The sequence below is a fragment of the Rhipicephalus microplus genome, chromosome 2 (assembly GCF_043290135.1).
Source record: "Rhipicephalus microplus isolate Deutch F79 chromosome 2, USDA_Rmic, whole genome shotgun sequence".
Classification (NCBI taxonomy): Eukaryota; Metazoa; Arthropoda; class Arachnida; order Ixodida; family Ixodidae; genus Rhipicephalus; species Rhipicephalus microplus.
The window spans coordinates 296,664,260-296,683,649 of NC_134701.1; the positions used below are offsets into that span (position 1 = coordinate 296,664,260).

The 19,390-nt window shown below is 47.4% G+C and overlaps 2 protein-coding genes across 2 annotated transcripts in view; one reads left to right on the forward strand and one right to left on the reverse strand.

Annotated features, from left to right (window-relative positions):
* LOC119162698 (transient-receptor-potential-like protein) overlaps positions 1-19,390 on the forward strand; it is a 505,165-nt gene that overhangs the window by 208,062 nt on the left and 277,713 nt on the right. The gene's annotated exons all lie outside the window — the stretch shown is intronic.
* LOC142784382 (uncharacterized) lies at positions 5,069-6,369 on the reverse strand. Its single transcript, XM_075882765.1, has one exon. The coding sequence runs from the start codon at positions 6,350-6,352 to the stop codon at positions 5,069-5,071; it is 1,284 nt and encodes a 427-aa protein (XP_075738880.1). The 5' UTR covers positions 6,353-6,369.

A 19,390-nucleotide genomic window follows, 5' to 3' on the forward strand; every position in this document is an offset into this window, starting at 1 on the left:
GCCGCACTTTCGGTGGAGGCGAAAATACTTGCACCTGTGTGCCGAGATAGGCGCACGTTAAGGAACCCCAGATGGTCGAAATAGCTGGAGCCCTCAACTACGGCACCTCTTATAGTCATATAGTGGTTTTGGGAAGTTAAGAGGGCTCAACAGCTCCAAAGAAACTCAGATTTGAACTTCTTATGTTCATAGATGGCGGCACTTGTACACCATATAAAGGTGGGAAATTCGAGCATGCTCGAGGTGTCTAAATCTCACCAGGACACTGAAATTTTTCTCCGAGTGTGAAAGTAGCGCTGCTGAAAACTTGCCCGGCACTTTTTGATAAAGTGGTTGGCACTTTGTCTGAAAAAATTCCTACGCTTTCTGCCTGAACCATGGCGAATATTATTGCGGGGTCAAAACTATTTATGGCCTAGCAATGCTCTAACTTCTCGCTTTTGTCACAGCGCACCTGTAGCTTCAACAATGCTAATTATGTTTCTTTACAGCTGTCTGATGCTTATTGTTAGAGGTTGTCACACATTTTCTGCAGCCCCTTAAACTAGATGCAAGAAGGTACAGTTTGCTTCCTCGGGCTATGGCGACAGATATGAGCGCCTTGAGCTGTGGTATGCTGAGTGCATGGTGGATGAGGTCATTGCTAGGGGTCACGCTCATTCACACCCCGCTTTGAAGTGGCAGGTGTGTCCACAATTAATGTGGTCATGCTGACGTCCACTTGCTGGACGACACCAGCATTATCTCAGGTATTCTTCGAAACACGTCTATACGAGAAATTACAGAAGCTATAAAAGCCTTTTCACAGGAGGAAAAAAACATTGCCATGTAGGGCCAAGTGCGCTAGTACGACGGCTGACTTAACAGCCTCGAAGGAGAGTTTTCAGGAGGTCATGCATTTTCAAAGTTCGCACGTGGAACACACTTCGTTCTGCGAATTCCCCCAGGCGGGGGACTGGACTTGCCCAGCCTCCGTATCCTCACTATCTGGTCCAGCGTGACACAGTCACTTGCTACAACATGCCTCCAATAAGGAACAGCGCCACCGCGGCGTCACCAGAGGCTTACATCACCACTGGTGGCTATAAAACTAAGCTGCAGAGCTCAGAAATTATCATTGCTACTCTAACCGTTCGAGAACAGTGCCAGCATGCTAGCCAACCCTATCGGAAAAAAACGAATGGTGGGCATGGTGGAAACCACCACCCACCATTATAGTGGATTAGTGTAGTGGGTGAATGGTGGGAAACGCCCACCATGGCGCATGGTGGGTATGGTGGGTGCTGCAGTGCCGGCAAAACTTGAGCACGAAATGACGTCATAATCACCGTGACGAGCTGCCATAAAAAATAAAAAAGAATTCTATAAAAACAGTATAAAAAACACCCGTCCCGTAAAAAAAAAACAAGGCGCCACGGAGGATCGAACGTGCAACCTGCGGATTCCCATTCGAAGACGCTAACCACTGCGCCACACTTTTTTTTTCTTTCTTTATTGCCTGTTTACATACAACATTCACAAACATATATACATCAAACAAAGTAGAAACATGAAACAAAAAAGAGGTAAAAAGCATCATATTTAACAGGCTTTTTAAAATTCCTTCATCTGTAGAAGGCTTTCTACTTGATGAAGCCACTCGGGCACCTCTTGTTGAACCTTTTGTGCTTCCACGAACGAACAGACAGATTGAAAGAAATATTGCCTGACCGGACGTGCATTAACATCAGCATGGCGCACCGCCATTCTAGATTGCCATATACCGTGCAGGCCCAGTAACATAACTAGGTCGAAAGGTATTCCTTCTTCATTTGATACTGGTAGAAATCTGATGCCATAGGCATCGAGAGGCAGATCCTTTTTCAAAGTCCTTTGGAGAACATCCCAGAAAAAGACTGCATCCCAGCAGTCCAGGAAAACATGTTCAATTGTTTCCGGCTTTTTGCAGAGAAGGCAATCAACACCCCAAGGAACGAATAAGCCTTTTTCTTGCATCCATGTTTTCACGGGCAAGGTCCCAGTGTGCAACTTAAAGAAAAAGGATTTCGCTCCAGGTGTTACCTCCATTTTTTTAACACGGCTTAAGACATTTTGGCCTGGGCCTACACGGTATAATGCTCTATATAGGGGAACAGGAAGAACTGTTTCTACTAAATCTTTGTATAACTTTTTACGCGAAACCGTACTGAGGTATTCCAATGAAAAACGTGTTTTTAGAAAGAGACATGAATCAACAACTTCTTTTAAGAAACCTCTAACACTTGCTTTCATGTGAACAGATGCTACCACAAATTCTGGCAACCGTCTTCCAAGCCTAAGCTGTATAACAGTACGTATGAATGGGTCTCGATTATTTCGGAAAAACATAAACCGATTAACTAACTGACGAAGATACAAATGACACAGACCAAGTCCTCCAGAGCGAACCCGTCTGAATAAGTTAGTTCTACTTGTTCGCTCCCAAGAAGAACCCCACAAGAAAACAGCAAATATTCGATGAAGCTTCTGTAGATTCACACGTGAACAATGCATTACCTGAAGGACATACCAGAGCTTACTGACTAAAAATACGTTACAAAATGTCGCTCGTGCGAAAATTGATAGCTGGAAACCATTGAGTTTTTCAGCTTTTTCTCGTAGCTCCACGACCTGACGCCGCCAGTACGGTTCACTGTCACAATAATATTCTAATGGCACACCTAGGTATCGTACTGGAGTAGTAGTCCATGAAATACCAGCCACAAATTGTGGAGTCACAGGCCATTCGCCGTGCCAGTAACCCAGGCACTTGCTCCAGTTTACCAAACTACCACTTGCATTACAATAAAGGTTCACAATTTTTATGGTTTCAGCGATACTATCATAATCTTTACAAAACACAGCTATATCATCTGCGTATGCCAGTACCCGTACTTCAGCTTCTTGTAGTTTGTACCCCACTATGTTATTGCTTTTCATGACTTTTTGGCAAAATGACTCTATATAAATTGAAAATAGGAGGGAAGACAAAGGGCAGCCTTGTCGTACAGAACGTCTGACATTAATTCGTTTCCCAAGAACCTTGTTGATGATTAGCCGAGTTTTACACCCAGTATATGCCATTCGAACTGTATCTCGAATTACTTTGCCAACATTGACATAGTCTAACAAAAGAAAAAGAATTTCGTGCGGTACTCGGTCAAATGCTTTTTCTAAATCTATCTGGATCATCGCGATGTGATCATTTGTGACATCGCAGCACTCCAATACACTTCGTGCCTTGTGAATGTTTGTGAATATAGTGCGCCGTTTGATCCCACATGTCTGGTGGTCGCCCACAATGTTATTAATAACTGTCTGAAGTCTCCTTGCTAGCACTTTCATCAAAATCTTGTAGTCGATATTTGAGAGACTAATTGGCCTGTACGATTTCACTTCACGTAATTTAACTGCGTCCTCAGTTTTTGGTATTAAAATAGTATGAGATAGCAGAAAAGAAGGTGGCAAAGTCTTTATGTCTAAGGCTTCGTTAAAAACCGCTGCCAGGATCGGTGCTAGTTCGTGTTTGAATTCTTTATAAAAAGCGGCTGTTAAGCCATCAGGTCCTGGGGACTTTCCTAAATGGAGGGCAATGATTGCTTTTGTCACTTCCGGTTCAGAAATAGGACACTCTAGGCTGTCTTTCCTGCAGTCCTCAACCTTTGGCATTAATTTTAAAAACTCATTCCTGAATTCATCTACATTTACTTTACATTTATCAAATAAAGTGGTGTAGTACTCGTTGAAAGCATCCTCTATATATCTTTGTTCACTTGTAACGTTACCCATGTATTCAATCTGATGTATAACATTCCGCTGAGCGTTTCGTTTTTCGAGACCAAGCATTCTTTTGGTCGGTTTCTCTCCTACGGTCATTTTCTCTGTCCTTGCCCTTATTTGTGCGCCACGATATTTCTCCTCATCAATTTGTTCCAATTTGGACTTTACTGACCTTATATCATTTGTGAATAAGCCTGGCGTTTTGCTGTCCTCTGCTAGCAGTTCTTTGAGATTTAAACGTAGGGTTCTTTCTTCTTCACTCTTTCCGTGTTTTATTACACATGAGCGTTCTATAGCTATCAACTTTATATTCTGTTTAAATTGTTCCCACTTCACTACGTATTTTTGGTCCCCACTATCTATGTTTACCAACGCCTCTCGAACACTGTCCATAAATTTTTCATCTTCCAAGAGATTAGAATTCAGCTTCCACGTGTCCCAGTTAAATACTGGTCTACGTCTATTCCTTTTACCTATTACAAATGATACTAAGCAATGATCACTAAATGAAATAGGGAGGACATTGTACTCACTGATAATCGGAATTAAATCCAGTGATACGTAGGCCCTATCTAGGCGCGCATGACTGGAGCCTTGGAAATGCGTATACAGTGTTGGTCCTTTACCAATACACTCAGCAACATCCTCAAGGTCTAAGTCAGAAATTAGATTCATTAACGCGACTGTGCTTGAGTCGTTGAAATTGGATGTACTTGTTTTATCATCGGCACTGATCACACAATTAAAATCTCCCATAAGGATGACTATGCGATCGCATTCACAATAAGTACGAATTTCGTCGAATGTTACACACCGTTCATCAACTTTAAGAGGTGCATATAAACAAATCACTCGCCAATTAAGAGAAAAGGTCAAATCACATACAACAAACCTTCCGGATGAGTCAGACGTGACGTTTCGAACACTGGCACCTAAACTATTCCGCACAAAGATCACACACCCTGCCGACCTACCAACTGCATGACTGACGCTGGCGGTGTAGCGTCCGGTGAAACGTTGCAGTAGGCTCTCGGTGGCGTCCACGCTCTCCACTTTGGTTTCCTGAACTGCAATAATGTCCAGGTCTTGGTCCATGGCTAGTCTGTAGAGCTGAGTCTGTTTCTTCCTGGAAGCCAGTCCTCGTATATTGAGCGTCGCTGCTTTCACGGACCCGCTCAGCGACGTGATCGGTGAGCGGGTCCAGGCTGAGAGCCCTGCACGTTCACTTATTGGGCTCTCGTCGTCCAGGGCGGATCCATGTTGTACACCTTTAGTTTGAGCGGCCATCGTCGCGTTTGAGCGACGACGACCGTTGGCGGGCAGCGTTTCGTTTCTTGCCTCCACTGACCACCTTCCACTGCATTTCCGACTTTACTTGCGTTTCGTCTACTTGAGCACCGTCGTCTGAATCGCGACGGCGTTTTGCAGACGCCGATTCTAATTCCATGTTTAGGGTATCCAGATCACTAGGCAAATCCTCATTTTCGTGTGTTTCGTTCGCCAAAGAGTGCTGTGAAGCCGAGTTTAGAGGAGTCGAAGCAGCGTTGGCCTGGGACGCCGGCGTTTCAGGGCGCGTTGCTTGCAGCTGCGACGCGGCGTGCATCGCAGGCGCAGGACGCGTCTCTTCGCTAGTCGTTGGGGCCGCTTGACTTCCCATCTTCCGTTCGGCGTTCGTGTCCGGGGCTGAAGAAACTTGCTTGCTTTTCCCCAGCACCGGCGTGTCGTCCGATGTCGTCTGCTTCTGTGGTATCGCAGGCAAAGACGCTTGTTCAGATTCCTCCTCATCCATGAGAAGTTCACTCTGTTGAGTCTCTGGTCGTCGCCCTGCAGCTCGTGCGTATGAACGGTTACACTCATCCCGCTCATGCCCGAAAGAGTGGCATTCGCTGCACCTTGGGACCTTACAATCGCGTCGCATATGCCCCGTGCTTCGGCACCGCAAGCACAAAGGCGGTCTTCCCGGCACCACGACCAGTGCCGTACTGCTGCCAATACGCACCTGATGGGGCAGTTGATCCACTGAAACGCCATCTCGTAGTTGCATGCGTATTACACGAGTGGTCGATTCAACTCCTTCAAAATCCTCGACTCTCCATCGGTCATCGGTCACCTCCTTGACGTCGCCGTATTCATAGAAGGCACGTCGAATAGCGTCTTTTGTAACATCGAACGCTAGCCAGTGCAATTTCATTTTAACTTCTTGCCGCGTCGGGTCAATGACGAGACATACCCGGTCTTTAACTTTTATAACGCCTGCGTCTGTCAGCACTTTCTTTGCTTCCACGGTCTTCATGTTCAATAGCCACACGTGCGACATCTGATATGCTCCGATGCCACTTACTTGCTGTATGACGCCTAAATCTTTGAGAGGTTTCCTGAAGTCGTCGATGCGGTACGGTCGGCCGCTGACGTCGCAGTGTAGAGCTACTGCTTGACGCATCGCTTCACCTGATGGCAACGAAGGCAGAATAATCCTGTAGTCCTTTGGAACGAGGGGAGACGCTGTACCGCGGCCGGCGTCGGCCGCTGTCGCTGCTCGGGATGAGCTTTCCATCCTGCGTCCGCACGCGTCGGTGACCAGAAGCAGAAACTGCGCCACACCAACATGACGTTGTAAGGGTGTTAAATACTTAGTTGGCATACAAACTTACGGTTCAACTTAAGTTATGTTTGTCGCGTACACAACATAGACAAAATCTACACCTGCTACTCAAAATTGCACATGTATTAAACACAAGCAACTGCGGCCTGTAACGATTGCCACTATGTTAACGGCACTAGTGCTATTTTTTTACAATTCACAACTTCAAGAAAAAAACCAAGAGGACTGGGGAGCAGCAACAGTTTACCGGCGGGGTCTGCCAAGTTTAATATCCGATTCGCGCTCGTTCTAAAGGGTGACATCTGCTCACGCTTTATGACGCCTCTAGGCTCATTCCATAGATACGCCCGCGTAATTTATTTGATTGAGTATTGGGATGCTTTTCGCGCAATGTAGAGGGCGGTCGCGCCAGCGCAATGCTGTAGCTTTTTCGCTAAAGCAACTTCATAACGGCTTGGCCAAAACGAATGCAGTGTGCCGGAAACATTACGCTTCATGTTGGTTCACCAAGCATACGAATTGCCACGTCTGAGTTCTCGTACAAAAGCTAGAGAAGTGCCGGCGAGTGCGACCGGTGGCTGTCGGTGAGAAGACACCTAATTACGTTCTCTGGAAGTGCTTTAATCGCGTCGCATCGATGTTTGTTGCTTCTTGAGCGGACACCATACACAATGAAAAATGCTTCATTTAGGTTCATTGATGCCATGGCTGCGCCGCATTGTCATACTTAATCGTCGAAATCGTGTATTCTGAAACCAGGAAGCACGGATAACACAATTGTAGGGGCTCGGTCGGTAGGCCTAACTTTGATGGAAATCATGGTGGTAGAACATGTAGTGCACTGATCCCAGATTGGTACACTATATAGATTGCCCGCCATTATAAGCCCACCCATCATCTGCTTACTGCTTCCCAGCATTATCGCGATGGTGGGCAGAGCTTCTCAGCTTGGTACACCATGTGGCCCACCATAACAAGCAGCACCCATCATCTGCTTAGTGCTTCCCAGCATTATCGCAATGGTGGGAAGAGTTTCTCAACTTGGTACACCATGTAGCCCACCATAATAATCACCACCCACCATATGCTTAGGGCTACCCAGCATTATCGCAATGGTGGGCAGAGTGTCCCATTATTGCCCACTATCTAGCCTCTGCTTTCCACCATCATTTCCACTTTACCCATCATCTGTACACCATACCACCCAGTATGTCCCGGCATAACCACTATATTTTCCACTACGTCCCACCATAGCCATCATAATTTCCACCATGCCCACTATTACTTCCACCATGCCCACTATTATTTCCACTACGCCCACCAAGTTTTCCAGTATCCACCATGGCAATTTTTCCGATAGGGAAGTTGCTGCTACTATGCTAATAAACAGTTATGTTTTATGTTAGAATGCGTCTTTCTATTAACACGGCATCCCACAATCGTATTTATTACTTACTAGATTTATAAGTTCTAGACGGAATCATCTCACCACAATTAACTGAATATGCCGTAAAAAGCAGCTTTTCTAAAAAAGATAACGTGTGTTTCAGGCACGGCTTCCGTTGTTTTATCTCTGAAACCCTGCGATATGCTTCGTCGCAATATAGACGGCTTAGCCACACACATAGAAATTCTACTTTGGGAAAATATCTTTCAAATAAAATTCGAAGATACAAAAGATACGTGCGTTGCTCTCTTTCATATTGGAAGTAATCAAACAGAATGCCAAGTTTTTGTGCATGAATAGCCTAACGTTATTTGATGGCACCAAAACAGATTCATGGTAACTCTTCATATATCTTGGCTGTCTCGCAACTTGAGCAAATATTTTGAAAATGAAGGCGCTTCAGAGGCAAATGGAACGAAACGTATAAAGCGACCGACAATGGTTAGGTGGCACAGCAATCGGCCCAGCCATCAGCGCCGCGTTGTCGATTCCGCGAATCGTCGAGGTGGCCAACGAGCAATTTACACCGTGCATGGCGTGAGTTTGTCGTGCTGTTTGAGGCCAGTCGGTGGTTTTGTATTACGGTTTGAAGGCGATTGAAAACATCGATGCTCATTCTCGACCACCGACACTTAAAAAGGGACGCGTACTGTACGGCAACGAACATGTGTATGCTTTTAAAGAAATGAAGATGGACATCGCACACAGCAAAAACGTTTACACCTTCAAGGGTGTAAAACGGGTGTACGCATTAAAAGCATCAATATGAACACACTTTTTACACTCCAAGTGTAAAATTTAAGGTGTTTCTGAATAAAACACCTTGAAAACACCACATTTACACCCTTATGTTTCGGGTGTGATGAACAAGGCTACGAACTATTGATTCATATGTGGGGTTTACTGTTCCAAAACCACCATATGTATATGAAAGACGCTGTAGTGGAGGGCTCCGGAAATTTCGACCACCTGGGGTTCTTTACGTGTATCTAAATCTGAGCACACGGGCCTACAAAGCTACAAATTCACGACATTTTCGGGCAGTTTTTCTTACATTGTTAGTATACATTAACTATCTTGCTATCAGTAACGCTCCTCCTACTAGCTGCTTGCGGGTCTAGTAATGAATCGAAGCAGGAACTAATGTGACCGAAACGAAGTTTCCAGCGACAAAGCACGCAAACTGCTATAAGACGGAAGATACAACAGGAGCACCGCTTGTCCAATAGAGTAAGGGCCAATCCTCTTGTATTTGTTCCTTTCATCTGTGCCATTTGCGTCATTTCCGATGGAGGCGGAAATGTTGTAGGCCCGTGTGCTCAGATTTGGGTGCACGTTAAAGAACCCCAGGTGGTCGAAATTTCCGGAGCCCTCCACTACGGCGTCTCTCATAATCACATAGTGGTTTTTGGACGGTAAACCCCAGATATCAATCATCATGTGTCATTTGCGTGATAAGTCAACTCTCACAAAATGCACTAACTTGCCTGAACAGTAATGTTGGGCACATTGGCATACCCATGCATGGAACACTCCCTCTACTCCCGTCGTGCAAAAGATCGAAGCTTTTAAGGCTAGAGGTAAAACGTTCGCCACCTGCAAAAAACACCATCTGCAGAGTTGTTTAGCCATAACCACCACGTCAACAGGTCATCAAGTATCTTAAAAAGGAACGTTGACGTGGTGTATTTTTAGCAGGCACGTTTTATTGATTCACTGTAGCGAATGTTCCTCTTGATGTGTCCTCAAAAGTGCGTCATGATAATTAGGAAGAGGACACTGGACATAAGGAAAAATGCAGAATAAAGAGATTTTGGTGACCTTCATGCCGCCTTGCTCACAATTACAGGAGCCTTGTTGACTGAATTGCGAACAAAGCTCTCCTTAGGAAAGCCGAAACGCATTCTCCATGCAGTTCTCTCTCTCTCTCTCTATCTGTTTTGTGGATCTCCTTTTTTAATATGTTACTTCACCAGCAGACGTGCTTAAGTCAAAGCCTTGACATTGTAGGTAGTGAGAAATCAACATTGATAAAATATTTTCAGCCGCAGTCTTGTTCTAAGGACTGCAAGCTAAGTACAAATATATTGTCGCGAGGTGAAGACGGAAGTAGTATTTAACAGGTTGAGAAAGTAGCAGCAGGTCAGTATTTTTATTTACCACGCTCCAGAGCGTTTCTCTTCTTTCTCGTTATTGCTTGCCGCATAAAAACGTGCAGATGCGAGTATTCACTGTCGTCTTCATCTTCCTAGCAGCACGCACGGGGCCATATGTTCTCATGAAATAGTGTGACGGCCGATGCATGCAATGTTGCGAGGAGCAATGTCTTTAGGGAAATGAAAGTGCGGATAAAGTATCGCCTGCCTGACCCTGAATGCGCAGTCCCTAAAGACCCATAGACCTAAGCAGAAGCCATCAGCTTAGCTTTTTTACCAGTATTCGGTACAATAGGTCGATGAAGGTGCGCTAAATATTGCTCCTGAATATTACAAACGCGCGTTCTGACTAGTAAGCTCGTGCTGGTCACACGGCACCATCACAATGTTCACTGCGATTCAGATGCACTGTAAAAGAACGAGTATAACGCAACAGATCACTGCCGAAAAAAAAAGAGCAGCGCCCGCGCAATCAGTAGAGGGTCGGAGCTAGCGTTAAACCGCATCTAGCCAGTCTGAGAGTGCCACCGGCGCCATGAAGTCTCGTCGCCTAGACAACCTTGGCTGCCCGGGATTGCGGCGCGCGTGGGTGCAGAGCGTGGGAAAGGGACTGGTTTCGTCTTACATGTCACTGCGTGTGCTGGCGAAAAACCCTCCCGTGTGTGTGTGTGTGTGGTGCGCGTGGCTTCTCGATTGGCAGAATTTATTAGTCAGTGTTTAGTTTGAAATGTGCCTGCGCTTTGTGCTCAACCTGTGTGTTCTCTCAATGTGGATTATTGCGAAGATGCACCATCCTGAAGGCGGGACCAGCGGATTCATATTGTCGAGCACTCGAAGTGAATTAGTGAGTACTGATCTCACGTTATTCCGTTCAGCGCTTTGTTAACTGCGTGAGCACGAGAATAACGCCTTCAAACCATTTTATTTTCAACTAGTTGATGACGTATCAGCATTCGTTTATTTAGCGAGAATATTTGTCCGAACTGTTTCATGGAGATGATGGAGAAGTGTGATTGTGGGCAAGTTTTTTTGTTTGTCTGTTTGGATTGTTTGGTGTGCGAAGCACAGTGAGCATGCACAGCTGTGGCTCAGCGAAGAATTTGAACAGATTTTTGCGGTGCCCTTTGTTGGCAGCTGTGTTTACCGGGCCCCACTCGTGATGAACATCAATTTTAGTTTACTGATTAATACATGTGTGGGGACGGCGCCTGTTAGCTTTAAGCATCAACCGTATTTAAGACGCATATGCTTGGGCAATGTGTTGGTGGTTCATTTGCTTTCTTTTTTTTCCTATTGTACAAAAATATCGAGACCGGAAAACAAGGACGTGGCGTCCATGTCGTTCTTTTCCGTCTTATTTTCGTTTTGTGCGCTAATACTACCGTGATAACTCAGGTTGATGCATCGGGTGACAACACAGCATATTGCTTCGCGTTGGGTGTGCCTCCCGAAGTTTGGCTACTTGCTAATACATTCAATTTCGTTAAATTCATCTTCACCGGTATTTTTGTTCACCCGCAACGTAGCGTGGCACTGCCGGCAGCCGTGCGTGCGCAGCGGATCGAGCAGTGAAGCTGAACTTGTGTTTGAACGGACCTTTCGTCTGTGTGTGTGGCCGAACTGCCCACTTTAACAGTGCAAATGCTTCTTTGAGCATGACTGCAAACGTTCGAGAGAGAGAGAGAAAGAAAACATTTATTGAAAGAAGCTTGTGAGTGAAGGTGGGAGGGTCCCTTATTCCAGGAACCCTCTGGCTTGGACAGCCCGCCGAGCTCGAGCGACGAGTTGACGCTGCTCGACCAGGTCCGGCTGGGAGATCGCAGCCTCCCACGCTTCACTGAGGAGGTCTTGGTCCGCATCTGGTGCTGCTGCTCGTTGTCTTGGGACGCTTACTTGGCACTGCAGTAGGAGGTGCGCCAGAGTGTCTGCCACATTGGAGTGAGGGCAGATGTAGCTGTGCAACGTTGGCCTCATATGGTGCAATAGTACGCCGTGTGTTAAAGTGATGCTTTGAAGATGCCTATAGTCAGTCTCTTCGTCTCTTGTGAGTTTTGGATGTGGCGGGGGGTATAACCTGCGTTCGAGCCGATATTGTTGCAGTAATGCATGGTACGTTAGTGGTATGGCTTCTCTTGTCTCTGATTCTGTTGTTGAGTGGGAGGTGCCTCGGATCTTGTATGGCAATGCCCGGTTGACGCATTCGCGGGCTGCGGTGTGTGCCGCTTCATTTCCTTCGAGACCTTCATGACCCGGAATCCACACGATGCATGTTTAGGGAGGAGGATTGTCCATGCGCTTTAGTAGCCTAATCGCCACCGTGGAGACCCTGCCTTTCAGGTAGTTCCGTGCCGCTGTTTGTGAGTCGGTAAAGACCACGATGGGATCCTCACTCGTCTGGGTGGCGAGTGCTATAGCAGCCTCTTCAGCTGTTTCCGCACGTTTGGCGAGGATAGTCGCCGATGCCAGTACCGCGCCCTTGTAATCTACAACGGTAATCGCGAAGGCATTACGTCTCGGATATTTAGCTGCGTCCACGTATCGCGCCTGCGGGTCATTGCCATGTTTTTTCTGGATCAAGTTAACCCTGGCGAGCCGCCTTTCTCGGTGATGTTGAGGATGCATGTTCCGAGGGATCTGCTGTATTTCAAGGCTTTCTCGCAGCTGTGACGGTATTTTGCCGTTGCGTTCTTCGTTGGGTTCTAGAGTGGTCTGGTATCCTGTGCGTCGAAGCACGGCTTGCCCTGTGAGTGACAGCTAGAGTCTCTCGACCTGGTTGATGAGGTGTGCTTCGGTGAGTTCTTCCCACGTATTATGAACTCCCATACGAAGCAGTCGGTCAGTGGAGGCGGCTGGCGGCAGTCCTAGGGCAAGCTTTGTAGCCTTTCGTATCAGCAGATTAAGTTTTTGTTTCTCCACTGTCTTCAGGCTGAGGTAGGGAGTTCCGTACGTTATGCGGCTGTAAAACAGAGCTTGTACCATTTTTAGGGTGTCGTGCTCTTTGAAGCCACTGCGGCGATTATCCACCCTTCGGATTAGGTGGGTGAGCTGTGTCACAGTGTTCTGCAGCCGGGGTAGGGCAGCGGAGCCAGACCCATCTTTATGTATGTGTAGTCCAAGGACTCGAAGCGTGTCAACTTGTGGTATTTGGCCTCCCTGTAGAAAGACTTGTGGGTCAGTAGTGTCGTAGCTTGGTGGTCTACCCCGGGTGCGTGCCGCAAGTACTAATAGTTCCGACTTTTCCGGAGCACATTGGAGGCCGCAGGTCTTGAGATATCCTTCAGTGATGTTCACCGCCTCTTGAAGTCGGTCCTCCTGTTCACCCGTGCTTGAACGTCTTGTCCACATAGTGATATCCTCGGCGTATAACGCGTGATGTATCCCAGGGACAGCGTCCAAGAGACGTGGGAGCTTAAGGAGGGCCAAGTTGAAAAGCACTGGTGATATCACTGAGCCCTGCGGCGTGCCTTTGTTAGGGAGTTGAAAAAGCTCGCTCCTGATATTGGCAATCCCTACAGTGGCAGTGCGGTTGGTGAGGAAAGCCAGCATATAGGCGTATGTCTTGGCACCGCAGCCGACATCTTTCAGGCTATGCAGAATGGCTTCGTGGCTCACATTGTCAAATGCGCCCTTTACGTCCAAAGCTAGAACAGATGACTTACTGTGCTTGCTCAAGCGGAGAAGATTATCTTCCTTTATCTGCAAAAGGATGTCTTGTGTGCTGAGCATTTGGCGGAAGCCGAACATGGTGTTCGGGTAGTGACCATTGTCTTCGAGATGTGTGGTGAGCCGCTCGTTTACCATGTGCTCAAAAAGTTTCCCAGCGCAAGATGTAAGAGAAATGGGACGAAGATTCGCAGTCAAGATTGGCTTGTTTGACTTGGGTACCATGGTCACCTCTGAGTGCTTCCAGGCTTGTGGTAGCTCACCCTTCCTCCAGCAGTCGTTATAGTGCCGAAGGAGCGCCGTCAACGCCCGGGGCGGTAACTGTCGTAGGTGCTCATTGGTCACTCCGTCTTTTCCCGGGCTTGTGTTGCGCGTAAGCTTAGCAAGAGCCGCGTGTAGCTCTGCCAGCGTGAAAGGCTGGTCTAGTGCTTCGTTCGGTGCTCCTCGGTACTCCCTGGGCGTCGAATTGTTGATGGAGGTAGCTTGCTGGTTAACCGAGCCACAAAGTTTTGCTTGAAGTTCTTGGAGTAACTGGTGCTCTGTGCCCTCATAGTAGTGTATGAGCCGCTTAATTGTATTTCTTTAGTTAGTTTTGGTGTGGGTGTCGTCAATCAGGGCTCGAAGAATGCGCCAAGTCTTCTTTGTGCTCAATGTCTCTTGAAGTTTGTCGCAGAAGGACCGCCAGTTCTGGCTCTCAAGGTTTTCGGCGTACTCATGTGCCTGTCTAGTGAGTACGGCGATGCGGCGCTTCAGCTTGCGGTTGAGCTTTTGCCGTTGCCATCGTTTAATAAGCGATCTTCGGGCTTCCCATAGGTGAAGGAGATGATTATCGACTGCCAGATTGTCCTCGTTCAAGTGTATCGTTTTGGTATGTTCGTCAGCAACACTTACAATACTGTTTAAGCAGGCTTCAATGTCTTCGATAGTCGAATCATCATCAAGCTCATTCCTGTAGGCGGTTCAGTCCGTGAGCCGAGCTTTTCCTGTCTTGAGTGAGCGGTAAGCCTGTTCGACCTCTATTTGAATTATGTGATGGTCACTCCCTAGAGTGTCTGGTAGCCTTGTCCACGTTGCGTTGTGCACGTCTCTAGTGAACGTGAGATCAGGATTAGTATCCCTCGAGACGCTGTTGCCAACTCGGGTTGGATGGAGCAAGTCATTCCACAGCGTCAGACCGTGTTGCTGCGCAGCGTCGTGAACACGCGCCCCCTTCTTGGTGGTGCTGTGATAGCGCCAGGCCGCGTGTGGAGCATTGAAGTCCCCAACCATGACGAGTCGGTTGCCGTTAACCATTTGACGGAGCTCGTGGACGAAGTGGTCGTATCGGTGTAACTGCTCCCACGGAGGACTGTAAATGTTGGCCAGGTATAAGCTTTGTTGAGTCTTCCGAGTGGGGATTATCTCCACGGTGGTGTGTTCGATGCCAATGTCTTCAATTTCATGAGCCTGTGCGGTTAGAGTCTTCTTGACTAGAATTGCGGTGCGGGGTGTGCATGTGAGAGTGCTGTAGCCAGGGAGCTTGATTTTTTCTGTGTGGGTTTCCTGCAACGCGATCATATCTGGATTATTTCTTTTAAAATATTCTTGCAAGTTTGCAGAACGAGGTCTGTAGGATCTGCAATTCCAGTGCCAAATTCGAAGAGTGGGGAGTGGCTCAGACTGTCTATGTGTGAGAGCTGCCATTCTGGCAGTTGATTCCCGCCTGGTGCTGGTCGTTTGGTGCTGTAGATCGAATTTCCGCTGCAGTTTCATCCCCTAAAGTTTTTCGCTCTTTCCGCTTGGTCCCTGATTGCTCTACCAGCTGCTCATGGGTAACGAAATTTTTGTATGCATATGTTATGAAGTTATGCTGTTGTGCCATGAAGCCATCAAGCTTGGCGTCAAGCGTGCTTACAGTACGGGTCAGTGGGTCTACCTTTTCCATAATTTTAGTAACCACTTTCTCTATGGTTGTGTTTATGGATGCGAGGAGTTTCGCAGTGAGGGCTTTTTCGAAAGCTTCAAGGCGTCGTTCGACGAGGTCGAGCATCTTCGCTTCATGTGCTTGCAGCCTTTCTTCTACCCGCTTCATTATTCTGGTTTCCGTCTGTTTTAGTATGCTGTCGTCAAGTTCTAGTGTGCTATACTCGGCTGGTGGGCGTTGTTGTATCCTCCGTTGTAGATCTTGGACTTTATTTTCTAGAGCCCGGATGGTCGCTGTCTGAGCAGGCGAGATGGTCGAGGCACTTGTAGTATTTAGAAAACTGGGCCCGTCACTACTGGTCACCGCGGCGGCGTAACTGATTCCCCTAACGGAGCAAGACCATGATGGCGTGCGGGATCCAGAGCGACCTTTTTTTCTTAGAGCGAGAGCGACTTCGGTCAAAGTTTGGGGGAAAAGAGGGGGCCCGTGAAATTTCTGGTGTGATAACTGACCCGGGTAAATCATTGCTGCAAGCACTCCAGTGATTCTCATGAGCGCGGGCGTTATCGAGCTGGTGGCGTCTTACTTGATAAGGAGGGGGGTTGCTGCGGAGTTTCTTCTTGCATTCCTTTCCAGCAGTCTCATGGTCTTCTCCGCAGATCTTGCACATCGGTTGGCAGTCATGTGGTTCTGTGTCCTTGTCGTGGCCGCATTTGTAGCAGAAGTTCGCTTTCGGCTGAGGGCAGATGTCTTGTCGGTGACCTAGGGCGCCACAGGTTCGGCAATATTAGATGGACTTCCGGTATGGCTTGCATCGGTAGTCTCCACTGAGGTACGCACGTAAAAAGGAACGTGCTGCCCGTTGAAATTGATAACTGCAGCTGTGGAAGATCCCAGCATGCGCGCGCCAAGGACGTGGTACCTTGGGTCTACGTGAAGTCCTGCAACAATCTCTGTGGGGCTTGTTCCTGGTTCGAGGCCGTAGATCACTCCGCGGCACACATCATCGGGGTGTTGAATGTGCGGATTCACTTGATATATTACTCCACCGAGCTGTATATCATTTATACTTTGCAGTTTGGAAGCTCGTTCAGTACTTGCTGTGCCTGCGATGATCACATTCTCTACTTTTTGCACCTGCACTCGCACATGGTCATAGAAGTCCTGCTGGGCCAAGCCACTGGATCTTCCGGTGGCATGTGTAACCTCTATGAGTGTTCGTTTTGAAAGATCTAGTCCTGGTTGCGGGCGGAATACGATTTTGAAGTCATCAGTAGGGAATGGCCGCATTTTAGTGCTGCGTTGACGTTGCGGTTGAGATTCGGCGTCTGGCTTCATAGGTTGCGTAGCTCGTTCTTCGGCTGACTTTTCTTCTTTGGCTGACCTGCCTTTACGGCCAGCTTGAAGCCACTCAATGTGGGCTTTGCCTGTCGTTTTGCCACTATTTTCAACAAACGTCCATTGTGATGCCGTTCTTGAGTTACCCTCCGTGTTGTCCACTTGCATCGTACTCGGGTTTTCTTGACGTGGGTTAGACGTCTGCGTTTCCACGAGAGCTCTTTACCTCAGACGCTGCGTCTCTTTGTTGCGCGAGCAGCGTGCTCGTGCACCTACGAGACGCTGGCGTCCAGCTCGTTTCGCAGGCCCGTCGCCACAGCGACGTTCGCGTGCAGTGCGTCCTCTGAATTCCTTGGCGCGTCCCAGCGAGCAGGCACAATAAGTTTAGACTTCAATATCTAGTAAAAAAATTGCCCGCAGCTTCCCTCGGGGGAACACTGAGGAGGATGCGGAAGCATGTAATTGGTTAACGGGTGTTAAATTGCGACGTACTTGGGTCGATGGCTAAATTGGTTAACGTGGTTGTGAAATGGGGTGTTAAATGAGTGAACACGTACGGCACGTATGCGAAAGGGCGGTGTTTTATTTATTGCGACGAACTTTGAGGACGATGGCTTTGTGGTCGGTAAAGTAAAGAGTGAGTGGATCGGGTTGCATCGGTCGTAGGTCGAAATTTGCAAAGACGTGGTCGATGCAGGTTCCGCGAATGGTGGTCGGCTGGTGGTGTTTGCAGTCGTCGTGCGTTGCGCGTTTCAGCGAGTGTCGCGACGCCATGTATTCGACTATCCAATCGTCCTTGATGACGTCGACGTTGAAGTCGCCAACTAGCATGAACGGTCGATGTTGCGGTTGTTGTTTTCTGTAATCTTGCACGGCCTCGTCGACGTACTTTTCTACGGCGGCACGAGAGAGGTTTGGTGCGAGGTACATCGTCACGACGTCGACGCCACAGACTGTAGCAACGCAGTGCTCGCCGTTGGCGCGTTGTTGAACGCCGGGCTGTAGTCGGAGGTCAATGAAGGAGTCGTCGTCGTTGTCGACGTCACGCTTGACGTAAATTCCCACACCGCCCACAGGTCGTTGGAACCCGTGCGTGCGCGCGACCGAAGCGTATCCCGCAACGTCGACGTCATTGGCGTTCCACGTCTCGGTGAAGCAAAGCACGTCCACTCTGCGTAGTACACAGATGGTGGGCGACGGCGCGACGGCGCATGCGCGCGCGTCAGCTGTCGAATGTTCGAGAAGCGGTGCGGACGGCGCGGACGGCGCACTACAAGGCGCGAGTATAAGATGCTTCCGCATCGAAAAAGTACACTCACTGCGATGAGTCTGGTGTCAAACGATGCCTTGCAACGTGAGGAATCCCAGGTCACTAAACGCGAGCAGTGTCCAGACAAGGTTGCACAGAAAATAGCAAAAAGAGCAGGAGCCCATGTGAGGTGCGACTACACACCTCAGCCCCCTGGCGGACTTTTTCAACGTTCGAGCACATTTTATTTTATTCCGCTTGTTTCTATAATGTGTAACTTTCATAATATTCTTGTTATTCAGAGTTATAATGCCTTCGCCTCGCTTTGGCGTTTAACTTCGCTAAGTACTTCAGATGTTAAAGGTATATTCGCTATGTGAAGCATAATATTAGTTTTTTCTTGCACAAAAACACTCTAATGGTATTCATACTGCACGGTATCTAAGCGTGTGTTGCAGCCAAAATGTAAGACTGTGCAGAATATTTATCTGGGAACACAACACGCACAGCCACTGAACAGCCTACGCTGCATCAGGAAGAAGTTATGCTTTTCTGCCTGTCAGCGTGATTGGAACAAACGGCCCTAATTTAGCAGTATGCAATGGTCATTGAGTGAAAGCAACAGTGCCACTATATTCTAAATTTCCCAGCCAATTTGGCGGCTATGGCGAATATGAAAAAAATTGTGCTGATTTAATGCACTTAAAACAGTGGACTGCTACAAATTTCGGAGAAATAAATTGGTCACGTGGTCGCCTTTAGAACTTCGCAGAATGTTGTCCGAGTGTTGTTTGCGAAACAAAAAATATTTCACAAGTGCCACTCCTTTTTTTATACCAAGTTCAGTACATGTTATGTAAAGGGGCTTGAGTCAGGAGTTTGAAACTCAGTAATATTAATGCAATGTTTCGCACCACATACAGCTTCAAGAATTTAGCGAAAATGTCTTATGTTTTCATTTTCTCATTGCGATACTGCACTTTGTATGAATATCTGAAATGTGACTACTCACTTCACAAAAAAGATATTTTGATAAAAAATTATCTTCAGACATCTCAAGCAATTAACCTCGACGAGAAAGATGACTCATTTCACAGAATTCTCATTTTTGTTCATATTGAGACGCAATTTGCACCATGTGGTGATCCCATTAAAATCACTTTTTATCTAAGTTGAAAGCAAATAAACAGTTCTTTGTATGTGCCAAGTTTCATCATTACAGTTTGTATTTTAA